The sequence below is a fragment of the Lynx rufus genome, unplaced genomic scaffold (assembly GCF_022079265.1).
Source record: "Lynx rufus isolate CCGP_SWC_20201006 ecotype Redwood Valley unplaced genomic scaffold, mLynRuf1.p SCAF_16, whole genome shotgun sequence".
Taxonomy (NCBI): Eukaryota; Metazoa; Chordata; class Mammalia; order Carnivora; family Felidae; genus Lynx; species Lynx rufus.
Window position 1 is genome coordinate 21,383,583 of NW_025814830.1, and position 13,285 is coordinate 21,396,867.

Genomic DNA, 13,285 nt, shown 5'->3' on the forward strand with positions numbered 1-13,285 from the left:
CAGTTCCACCCCAACTTCTAGGGAGAAGAGAGGGCCAGGGCTGACAGCCGATGATTTAATTAGCCATGCTTATGTAATAAGGCCTCCATAAAAAAACTCAAAAGGAAAAGGTTTCAAGAGCTTTCAAGTTGGTGAACCAGAATGTTTCCATATGCCATTGTGCTAAACCCCATACTCCATGGGTACAGAAGCTCCTTTGTTCAGGACCTCACCTGTATTTTTTCATCTAGCTGTTGATTCTTATCCTTTAATATGCTCTGTAATTAACTGGCAACTTAAGTAAGCAAACTGGTTTCCTGAGTTTTCTAAGTGGCTCTAGCAAATTAATCAAACTCAAGAAGGGGCTCATAGAAACCTCTGATTTATAACCAGTTGGTCAGAAGCACAGGTGACAACCTGGATTTAAGAATGGCATCTGAAGTGGAGGCCAGACTTGTGGGACTGAGCCCCTAACCTTAGGAATCTGATGCCATCTCAGGGTAGATACTGTCAGAACTGAGTTGAATCACTGGACACCCAGTTGGTGTCTGAGAATTGCTTGGTGGTATAAGGGAAAAAAGCCCACAGTTGGAAATGGTATCAGAACCATCACTCCAGAAAATAGATGCAAAAATCCTCAATAAAATATTAGCTAATCTAATCCAGCAACATAGAAAAATGGTAATACTTTTACATAATCACAACCAAATATGGTTCATCCCAGGTATCCAAGGCTGGTTTAAATTATGAAGAATCAATATAAGTCTCCATTATAAACAGACTAAAAGAGAGAAGATACATGATCACTTTAATCTGTTAATCAACATCCATTCATGATGAAAATCTTAGAAAAACAGCAGAACTTCTGTAATCTGGTAAAGGGTATCTACAAAAACCCAGAGCTCACACCATACTTAATGGTGAAAACCTGAATGCTTTCCCCCTCAAAATCAATAACAAGGTAACTCCCATTCAGCACCATACTGGAAGCTGTAGAGTGCCAGAGTGTAGACTTTGAAGCTCCAATAATCAAAACGGTGTGGAACTGACAAAAGGATAGACACACAGATCCATGAAACAGAACAGAGCCCAGAAATAGATTCTTACAAATGAAGTTATTATTATTCTTTTAACGGAGGTACAAAAGCAATAATGGAGAAAGGATAGTCTTCAACAAATGGTGCTGGAAAAGTCAGACATCCATAAGCGAAAGAAAGAAAAAGAAAGAAAGAAAGAAAAAGAAAGAAAGAAAGAGAGAAAGAAGAAAGAAAGAAAGAAGAAAGAAAGAAAAAAGAAAGAAAGAAAGAAAGAAAGAAAGAAAGAAAGAAAGAAAGAAAGAAAAAGAAAAACCTTGGGCTATACACAATACCTTATACAAAAATTAACTCAAAATGGGTCATAAAAATATAAAATTATATAACTTTCAGACGTAAATATAGGAAAAAAATTATGACTTTGGGTCAGGCAAAGAGTTCTTAGATACATTAAAGGAAAATTCATTAAAAAATGAATAATTTGACTGCATTAAACTTTTTCTCTGTGAAAGACACTGTTGAGTAAAAAGAGCCACCAACTGAGAGAAAATATTTGTATATCACTTGCCAAAAGACTTAACCCAGAACTCAAAAGTGAATAGTAAGAAAACTACTCAATCTTAAAATGGGCATAGCCAACACCACTAAAGATTTAGACATTGCAAATTTGCAAATTAAAACCCATAGCATTATATCTTCATTAGAGTAACTATAAAAAAAAAAAAAAACAGCTGATAATACCAAGTGCTTAGAACTTACGTAGAGCAATTGAAAATCTGGTAACATTCCTTGTGGAAAGAAACGCAAAACAATATAACCACTCTGGAAAACAGCTTGCTGGTTTCTTATAAAGCTACCATGTGAATCAGCAGTCTCCTGGATGAATATCCAGAAAAATTAAAAACGTGTCTACACAAAACAGCCTGTACAGAAATGTGTATAGAAGTTTTATCAATAATAAAAAAAACTGGAAACAGTCCCCATGTTCTTCAGCTGTTAAGAATAAACTGTAGTATATCCACATCATAAAATCTGTTCATCAATAAAAGAAATGAACTACTGGTACATGCAATAACAGAAGAATCTCAAGCGCATCATACTAAACAAAAGAATTCAGACTCATACATACTGTGTGATTCTAATTATAGGACGTTTGGAAATGGTAAAACTATAGAACAGTAAAAGATAATTAGTTGCCAGGGATCGAGATTAAAGACGGGTTTTGACTGCAAAGGAAGAGACCAAGATAATTTCATTGGGGTAATGGAATGGTTCTTGATTATGGTGGCTGTCAAATGACTCTAAGCATCTGTCAAAAAATTTGACTGTATGTTTCTTGATATGACCAAGTGTCAGCAAGGATTGAGTAATGAAAATACTCTTAAAAGAATAAATTGCCACTAACACTTTGGCAGCCTTTGGCATGCTCTGGTAAAGCTAAAGATGGTCATGTCCTACAACACAAAACTACACTTCTAGCTATATAACCAAATGAAGTCATCATACATGGGCATAATGAAAATACAAAAAAGTTTATAGCAGTATTATTTAATATATTAAAATGTGAAAGCAAATTAAATGTCTAAAAAGAGAACGGTGATTTATTTCTACAATTGATAAAAAATTTAAAAATATACAGAATAGTATATATTTTTATAGTACATAAATATGAAAATACAAAATTGTATAGAAATTATAAAACTCGAACTCAGGGTATGTAGGAAAGCTAAAGGGAACAGATGAGGCTTCCTCTATACCTGTAATAGTTTTTATTTTTTAATGTGACAATATTTAATAATTATTTAAATGTTTAAGAAATTAGGGTTGCCTGGGTGGCTCAGTTGAGTGTCTGACCCTTAATTTCGGCTCAGGTCATGATCCCAGGGTTGTGGGATTGAGCCCCGTGTCAGGCTCTGCACTGAGTGTGGAGCCTGCTTAAGATTCTTTCTCCCTTTGCCCCTCTCCCAGTCTTGCACATGTACTCTCTTTTAAAAAGGTAAAAAATAAATGTTTAAGAAATTAATATTTCTTAGACCTTGTCTTTGAAGTACTTCATGAAGAAATAATTCGAGATTCATAAATTTTTAGGAGTGTTATTTGGAATACTGAATATTGGAGAATGTTACTTTTTCAAAACAATTTTTTAATGTTTATTTATTTATTTATTTATTTATTTAAAATGTTTTATTTATTTTTCAGACAGGGAGAGACAGAGCATGAACAGGGGAGGGTCAGAGAGAGGGAGACATAGAATCTGAAACAGGCTGCAGGCTCTGAGCTGTCAGCACAGAGCCCAACGCGGGGCTCGAACTCACGGACCGCGAGATTATGACCTGAGCCGAAGTCGGACGCTTAACCGACTGAGCCACCCAGGGGCCCCTAATGTTTATTTTTGAGAGAGAGTGAGCAAGGAGGGGAGGGGCAGACAGAGAGGGAAACAGAGAAATCTGAAGCAGGCTCCATGCTGTCAACGCAAAGCCTGATGTGGAGCCTGAACTCACGAACGGTGAGAGCATGACCTGAGCTGAAGTCCAACACTCAACCTCCTGAGGCAGCAGGGTGGCTCAGGTAGTTAAGTGTCGGACTTCAGCTCAGGTCATGCTCTCACTGTTCTGTGGGTTCAAGCCCTGTGTCAGGCTCTGTGCTGACAGCTCAGAGCCTGAAGCCTGCTTCAGATTCTGTGTCTCCTTCTTTTTGTCCCTCCCCTGCTCACACTGTGTCCCTCTCTCTCTCAAAAATAAACATTAAAAGAAAAAATAAATAAAATTGTGTTAAACTAAATGACTAAACAGATGATATAAGAAAGTTAAAGGAAAACATGTTAAAGACCACCCTAACCCATGAATACTCAATATGGAGTAAACTAGTTAATGGGTGATGTTTCAGAAAAATCCACTTATAAAAATATATACAAAAGAAGTGTGCAAGTAGTGTTCCAGTCCATTGTTCTCAGTGGCCTTTCCACAAAAAGAGAGGCATACCTTATTTCATCTTGCTTCACAGATACTGCATTTTTTTTTTTTTAACATATTCAAAGTTTTTGGCAACCCTGCATCAAGCAAGTCTATCAGTGCCATTTTTCCAACAGCATTTGCTCATTTTTGTCTCTCTGGATCACACTTGGTAATTCTCACACTATTTCAAACTTTGGTATTATTATATTTGAATTGCAACCATCTCATGATAAAACTCTAACAGATGAAGTTTCTCATGGATGAGCAAAGAAAGTGATTTCTTCAGATGGAGTGTACTCCCGGTGAAGATGCTGTGAAGACTATTGGAATGAGAACAGAGAATTCAGAATATTACATGAATTTAGTTGATAAAGCAGCGGGAGGGCTTGAGAGGATTGACTCCATTTTAAAAGAAGTTCTACTGTGGGTAAAATGCTCCCAAACAGCATCGCATGCTGCAGAGAAATCATTTTTGAAAGGAGAGTCAATCACAGCAAATTCATTGTTGTCTTATTTTAAGAAATTGTCACAGTCACCGCAGCCTTCAGCAGCCACCACCCTGATCAGTCAGCAGCCGTCAATATTGAGGCAGCAAAAAGACTATGATTCACTGAAAGCTCATATCCTGGTTATTAGCATTTTTTAGCAATACAGTATTTTTGAATTAAGGCACATACACTGTTGTTCTAGACATAATACTATTGCACACTTAACAGATCAAAGTACAGTGTAAAACAACTTTTAGATGCACTGGGAAACTAAAAAATTCATTTGACTCACTTTATTATAATATTTTCAGGAGTACAATACAGTGATTCAACAATTCTATACATTACTCAGTGCTCAACACAGTAAGTGTAGTCACCAAACATTATTACAGTATTACTATATTCCCTATGCTATACCTTTCATGCCTGTGACTTATTTATTTTATAACTGGAAGTCTGTACCTCTTAATTTCCTTTGTCTACTTCACCTATTCCCTCACCCACCTCCCCTCTGGCAACCACCATATATGTGGTTTTACCTTTAGATACTTAATTCAATTTTGTTAGTTTGTATATTCCACTGACAAATGCATTCTATCCAACTGCCACAACTTTATCTTGAAGGGTAAGTATCTCCACTTGTTTTTATTCAAAACTGTTACGGTTCTTCTGAATGCTTTCCTCTTCTATGTGAATTCTAGAATTAGCTTGCCAACTTCCCTAGAAAGCCCTCCTGGGATTTGGAATGGAATTACTTTAAATTGATAAATTAGAGAACAATGAACATTTTTGTGATACTGAATCTTCCCATCCATGAAAATGATCTCCCTCTCTCCCCCATTTCTGTAGGCTTCTTTAATGCATTTCAATTGAAAAATTTGCTTCCTAGTACCTTATGATTTGTTCTCATTGTAAATAGTGCTTTAAAAAGTTTGATTTTCTAACTGCTTTTGGCTTTAGTAGAGAAAAGCAGTTAATCTTTATAATTGATGAATTTTCTCTCATTTTGATGCCCCAACCAGGATTTCAGAACACTAGCAAATAAAACAAGGACAACAGACATCCCTGACTTATTCCTGACTTTAAAGGAAATACTTCTAAGGTTTCACCATTAATTACAACGTTTGAATTAGGGTTTTGGTAGATACTCTTCATCATGCTGAAGACAGTCTTCTATGCTGGACTTACCAACGTTTTTTTTATCAATAGGTTTTAAGTTTCACTGAATATTTCCTCTGCATCCATTGATATAACTGGATTTTCTCCTTTAATCTGTTAATATGGGAAACTATATCATTTGATTTTCTAATATTAAACTGTCCAACAATTTCTAGGTCATGACTTTTAAAACAAAACCATTATAAATAATCCTGGTGTATAATTCTATCATGCTATTTAGCTCTGATAGAACAGGCTGGGGGAATGTTCTTTTTTCTTCAATTTTTATTATGTAACATGTTCCTTGACTATTTGGTAAAATCTAACGTGACCAATTTTTCTTTTTTCTTTTGGTTTATTTATTTATTTAGAGAGAAAGGGAGAGAAATCCCAAGCAGGCCCCGTGCTGTCAGCGCAGAGCCCAAAGTGGGGCTCAAACTCACAAACTGTGAGATCATGACCTGAGCTGAAGTTGGACACTTAACCAACTAAGCCACCCAGGCACCCCGACCAATTTTTCTGTTTACCTATTTTAAGTAAAAAATCAATTTTGATAATTTGGTAAGATTTATTCAGGTTTTCTATTTAATTAATTTTGGTAAACATATATATGTATGTAAATACGTATGTACACACATGTTTCAGGAAACTGTCCATTTAGACGGTTTGCAAATTTATCAGCAAAGAATTACTCTTAGTATCATCTTCTAGTCTAAAACAGTTTGATTATGGAAAATTTCAAATGTGCAAAAGCAGACAAAATAGTATCCTAAACTCATGCCCCATCTCCTAAGTTGTTAATTCAGCCAGTCTTGCTTGAACTGTAATACCCCTCCCACTTCTGCCTCTCACATACTGAGACAAATCCCAGAGAGATTCACAGGTCAACAGTTCTAGGTGTATTGCTATTGACCACTTAAAAAATAATCTCAGTACTATTATCAAACCAAATTCTTCATTATCAAATACCAGTGTTCAGACTTATGTCTTTTAATGTTTCCTTCTTTTACAGTTTGCTTGAATACACAAGTTCATTTGACTTTTATATCTCTTTTAATGTGTAGATTCTACTGCTGTGTTTTACCTGCCTTGTCATTTATTTAAGAAACACTCAGGTTTTTTGTTGTTGTTGTTTAGCAGATCTTCTTCATAGTTTGTCTTATGATGGTTTTTAATCTCTGCTGTAGTTGATTCATGACTGTTTCCATTTCTAAATATTATTTAGGTCTTTTTTTCTAAATCAATCTTGGCAGAGGTGTGTCTATAGTAATCTTTTACAAATGGCCAGCTTTTGGTTTTGTTGATTCTTTTTATAACTTTGTTTTAAAATACTGTTTATTTCTGCTTTCATTATTACCGTTTCTTTGGATTCCTCTGGTCATTCTTCTAACTTCTTGAGTTGAATCTTAGCTTATTAAATTTAAATCTTTTTCTTCTTCTAAAATAAGCATTTATAAAACTCCCTTAAAGTACTTTTAGCTGCATACCACACATTTTGATATGTAGTATTTTCAATATTACTGAGTTTTAAATCTGTTTAAATTTATGTCCTGATTTCTTCTGTGACCTATTAAATACTAGCTGGCATATTATTAAATTTCTAAACATAAGGGTTTTAAAGGTATCTTTTGGTTACTGGTTCCCAATTTATGTGTATTTTTGTCAGAGGATGCTCTGCATGAAACTAAGCACTAGTACATATTTCAGACTTCTGTTTTTAGTTTTAGCGTATGGATCAGATTTTATAAATGTCTCACGCATGCTTGTAGAAAATGCTTATTTTCTGGATGTTGAAAGTAAAGTACCATGTCTTATCAGGCATACTGCATTATTTAAATCTTCTGAGCCTTACTAATTTTTTTGTATGCTTAATTACTGAGAGGTGAAATTAATTACCCACTATAACTGTGGATCTGTCAGTTTTGCTCAGCAACTATCAATTCATGTTTTGTACATTTTGAGGCCATATTAATAGATAAAATTTAAAATTATTACCTTCCTTGCAAATTGGTGACATTCTTGATTTGTATTTTAATAGCTATATCAGATATCTTTTGGTATTTGTGCTATTTCTTTTCTATTTTTGTTATTTCAAAATTTTCCATAGTTATCCTAAAACAGGATACACTTGGATTTTAACTGTAGTATTTGGTCCATTTATTATTTGTGCTCAGAGATATTTTAATTTTGCCCATATTCTTAAATGATAGTTGAGTACTGAATTTTAGAATTTTAGCTTGGCAGTTATTTTTTTCTTAGCACTTTAAGGACATTAGTATCTTCTGGCTTCTATTTTGCTGTTAAGGATTCTGATATCTCTTTTATCTCTAGTTGTTTTAAAGATGTCTCATTGTCTATGGTGGCCAATGTAGGTAGGTGTCAATTAAAACTTTTTTCTTGCTTTGGGCATCACTTTGTGTCAATGTTTTTTGTCAGATTGAACATCTTCTTTTCTTTTTCTTTCTTTGGTTTATTTATTTTTGAGAGAGAGAGAGAGAGAGAGAGAGAGCGAGCATGAGCAGGGGAGGGCAGAAAGAGAGGGAGATAGAGAATTGGAAGTAGGTTCCAAGCTACAGCCTGGCATGGGGCTTGAACTCATGAACCATGAGATCATGAACTGAGCCAAAGTCGGATGAACTTACTGAGCCACCCAGGTGCCCCAGCTTTAACATTTTCTTGATAAACTGCCACTACCCCACCCCCTGGGCAATTTTCTCAGATCTATCCTTTAATAACTATACCTTTTACTTCAAGAAGTTTTACTTGATTATTTTAAAAGTGTACTTGGTCATTTTTCTTTCTCATCTTTTTGATTCCTTCTTATAAGATACTTAAAACACTTATGTTCTTAGGGATCTAAGAAACTCCTTGCTGTTATGTCTGCTAATTCACTTGTGGTGAGTTGTCTGCTTATGTGTTTTTTTTTTTTTTTTTAATGTTTATTTTTGAGAGAGAGACAGAATACAGGCAGGGGAGGGGCAGAGAGAGAGGGAGACACAGAATCCCAAGCAGGCTCCAGGCTCTGAGCTGTGAGCATGGAGCCCAATGCAGGGCTCAAACTCATGAACAATGAGATCATGACCTCCGCAGAAGTTGGATGCTTAACCAACTGCACCACCCAATCTCTACTTGTTTTCTAATTTTGGGTTGTGAGCATGCCTTCAGCGGTATTTTACTGGTGGCAATCCTGTAGCCTCCATGGTTATTTTGTATTTATTTTTGCCCGGTGTCTATAAAAAAGGTTATTTGAGGTCAGGACCATTTTGTTAATTTTTAGACTAATTGGTTCCTGGATTGGGCATGGAATGTAAATTATATACATCCCAACCTCTAATATAAACAGGTTTCTAGGTAAAAATTTTAGGGGAGACCCCAGCCTTATCCCTGAGACTGAGCCTGGAAAGATAAGCTTCTTCATTATCAACCTATGTTAGTGGAAGTTTTTTTTCTAATCTACCACTTCATAGCAATTATCTCTCTTTGAGAGTTCCAGCTTTATGTGAGGGATCTCACAAACACAAACCCCAGGCCTTTTCTGTCTCACCGTGGCTGTTAACACCAAGCTCCTGGCATGTCTTCCGGTGAATAGTCAGAGTGTACTGAAATCAGCAAGAGGCATTTGTACCATCGATTTCAGTTTTCAGTTTATTACTCTGGTTTATAGTTATCTCTCTTCATTTCTAGTCCATTAAGAATTATCTTTGGAAATCTTACCTATGCTTTTAAAAGAGTATCTGTTATATTTTACCCAATATTTCTAGGTGTTTTGTAACAGGTAAGTTTTCATATAATCTAATCCATCATATTACCTTAACTCTAAATTTGATTTTCATAATTCTTTAAAGGTTTGTTCTCTTATCCTCACCCTCTCTTTTCACATGCATCCACATTAAATATAATTTTAACTGTGAATATTCCTAGAAGTATAAATTAAAAGCTTTTTTGCAAAAGTAGTTAGCAACCAATCTCAATCTGTCAGAGTTATTTAAAAACATCCTTCCCTGTGGTACTTTCCAATCATAGTGCTACATCATTAGCACAAGACAGCATGGAAAGAAAGAACACAGAACTGAGACTGACTATATTTGTGTTTTGGTTTTGACACTATGACCAACTCTGAGAACCTTGATAAGACACTTCAACCTCTTGAGGTCTATTTTTCCTCCTTATAACATTTTTTTAAAGAATCTATGATCGTATGGATCAACACTTGTACTTTCCACTTAGGAATACACAGATTTTAAGAATCTCAAAATTTGTGTGATATTCCTGAATTTATATTGTAGTTTACTTAACTATAATAATGCTGTGATGCCCAATCTGATTGCAATAAAATCAATTTTTAAAAACTTGTAGTATCAGTTTATACAATAGTAAGTATTTGCAGGAATCAAAAAAATATATTATGCAATTCAATGTCTTGTTACGTTCTTTTCTAAAGTGACTCAGTACATAATAATACCTTGGCTTTTGGAGTAGCTTTAATTGTCCATATGCAATCAACTGCTTGGCCAGGTTTTGTTTTCTCTTCTTGTTCTACCTGACTAGAACGCACTATTCCATCAGCTCCCGAGAGCTCAAACTGGCAATCTAGAAAGAAAAGTTGAATGATGTTCAAAGGAAAATAAGACTGATCAAAATGCCATGAGGAAAAAGAGGTGATATACTAAACCTGGGATGGGATTTAAAATACCTCCTAGGTAAGTAAAGTCTGGATCTGTAACAGAAAAAAGAAGAAAGTCATTGGCACTGAGATAGTTTAGAGTTACTTTAAGGCTTAATGTCTTAAGTTCTACCTAATGCTAATTTAATAGCAAAGCAAGAGAAAGCTTTCATTGGTATAGATTACAGATCACTGTTTCTGGGCATGCTTAGGTGTTTGTTTATAGGAGCAATGTTTTTTAAAATGCTAATATTTATACTTCTGATCCCATCATGAATAACTTATTTATGCCACCTGAAAACTCAGAACTCTCTGTCAATTGTGATAGCTAGTCCACTGAGGGATGAGTGGAGTATTAGTCAGCCTAACAAAGAAATGAAATTCTGACACAAACTACAACATGGATGAACCGTGAGAATCCTAGATTAGTCAAATTCATGGAGACAGTAAGTACCAGAAGCTGGAGGAAAGGGGGAATGGACAGTTAGTGTTTAATGGATACAGAGTTCCAGCGTGGGTTAACAAAACAGTTCTGGAAATGGATAGTGGTGACCACTGCACAACATTGTAATAAATGTACTTGACATGTACTTGTACACTTAAAAAGGATTAAAATTGTGAATTTTATAAGTTATTTGTAATTCAACACATATACAAAGAAGTAGCTAGTGAGCTGTGTTTTCAAAATGGCAGGGAAAAAATGACTAGCTGATATACAGGGTATTCTGCCCTATGAAGTAGTTCATAGAAGACTGAGAACCAACAGCATATATCAAATAACTGATTAAAGTTAACTGGTCGGGTATTTGTTTTTATGAACTAAACCAATTAACTGAAGTAACGATATTTTGGTGTCAAAAAGGCTTAAAAAATCTTAAATATGAATCAAATCTTTACAAACTGAAACAAAAAAAATACTGTTTTTAAATATTAAAAATCAGGCTTTTTAACATGTAAAGATTCTCACTTTAAAGAAAAGTAGCTCTTTTTCTATTAGTTTATGTATCATGAGAGCAATTTTATATGGATTATGGCTAAAATATAGACAAATTAGAAGAAAATGTGTAGGATTTCTAGAGTGTATTACCTTACGTTTGCATTTTATAGTACTTCAGAATTTCTACACCCACTATGCTAATTATAGCAACATCAGGAAAACTATGTAATATTCTATTTTATAGATGAGGAAACTGAATGAGAGAGATAATGATTTTCTTAGACCATATATATAATGGCAAAGTCAGGACTAGATTGCAATTCTCCAGACAATTTTTCTTACCCTACCACCATGTTGCCTTTATAATGTGGGTAAGGATGCCACAGTTTACCACTGAAGAAAAAAATATCAAAATAAATAGGTAATGCATAATTGGCTAATTATGGTTGTGTCTAGGTATTTAAAATCATATTTATAAAATAAATTTTTCAATAGGGATCAATAAAATCAAGAAGATGACTACTACTACTAATGAGAAATTAGTATGTTTTAAATGGAATTCTTTAAGCTATTGGTGATATTTGTTGAGGCAGAGGGCTCTTAATGTATTGCTATTTCCTGGAAGTAGCAACTGGGTTAATTCTGGAAATTTTAATGCAATAATGACAAAATTCTAGATTTCTTGCCTACATATGAAGAAACTCTGATTCATCTGGCAGGTAGTACCTATGACTTTTTACTCCAATGCTGTTTAATTAAATTTGTCTTTGATATTTCTCTGCAAAAGAGCTGAAATGTCACTGACCCCTTTCAGCAAGGTTGATTTAGTTTATTAAGTTAAAAAACAAAAGTCTGAGATGTATACTCAAGCTAAAAGTTTCTCCCCTTTTTTTTTTCAATATGGTAACCATGCATAAAGTATCTGTAATAAAAAACAATTTTAACAAGAATTGAGCATCCAGCTAAATACAATAAACTGTGATTGAAATAGGTTTTGCAGGCTATTTAAAGATTCTGAGATGTTTTAAACTAGCAGTTTTTTCATTCTGGCAGTTTGGTGTATATAGGTCCTATATGAACTTTCAAATTAAGTTTGATAACTCTGTAATTATTTAAAATTATTTTAAATTCTGGAAAGGACAAAACTATGGAGACAGTAAAGATCAGTGCTTGCCAAGAGCTAGGGGGAGGAATGAATAGGCAGAGCACAGAGGATTTTTAGGGCAGTGGGAATACTTGGTATGATACTGAAATGGTAGACACACATTGTCATACAATTGTCTAAACACACAGAACACCCAACACCAAGAGTGAACCTAATCAATGTAAACTATGAACTTTGGGTGATGTTGTGTCAGTGTGGGTTCACTGACTGTAACAAATGGACCACTCAAGGAGCAGGATATTGATTATGGAGGCAGCTGTGTTTGTGCGGGGTTGGAGGTATATGGTAACTCTGTACTTCCTGCTTAGTTTTGCTGGGAACTAAAACTGTCCTAAAAAATAAAAGTCTAGAGGTAAATTTTACTTTCTAAAAATGTTATCCTTTTGGTATTGGGAACATAAATATTGAAACAATGCTTAAAAATTCCCATAATGTTTACTGACAAGAAAAAAAAAGTTGATTATGTTGTTTAGGCAAAAAAAGCAGGTAATATAGATACATGGTCTCAGTTATGTAAGACAAAAAGAGATACAGAAAAATATCTAAAGGGATACATACCAAATTGTTAACAGTGGTTTTTTATATAGAAGATGGTAAGATTATGGATATTTTTTCATTTAGATATATGTGTTTTTTAATTAACAAATTTCTTACAAAAACATAAAAGCAAAAAGATTATATAATTGATGTTACTTTTTCATTGTTTCAGTCTCTAAGTTGTTTGAAGACAGGAGCAATAACTTGTAGATCTTTGTGTTTCCATATTAGGGATATGCATGGTTTTACACCAGAGAGGCTTTACAATTCTCACAGTGTTTATACATACCACAGGATAGGGAAGACTGGTGGAGTGGGTTGAATGGAGACCCTAATTTGAATCCTCAGAACCTGATAATATTACTTTATG

The 13,285-nt window shown here is 34.5% G+C and overlaps 1 protein-coding gene across 1 annotated transcript in view; it reads right to left on the bottom strand.

Annotated features, from left to right (window-relative positions):
- Positions 1-13,285, bottom strand: part of NETO2 (neuropilin and tolloid like 2) — a 41,498-nt gene that overhangs the window by 24,881 nt on the left and 3,332 nt on the right. Inside the window, exons 4-5 of the mRNA XM_047077395.1 lie at positions 10,307-10,330; positions 10,076-10,203 (exon numbers count right to left, since the gene is read on the bottom strand). Of these exons, the coding sequence (XP_046933351.1) occupies positions 10,076-10,203; positions 10,307-10,330 (152 nt within the window). The remainder of the gene's footprint in view (positions 1-10,075; positions 10,204-10,306; positions 10,331-13,285) is intronic.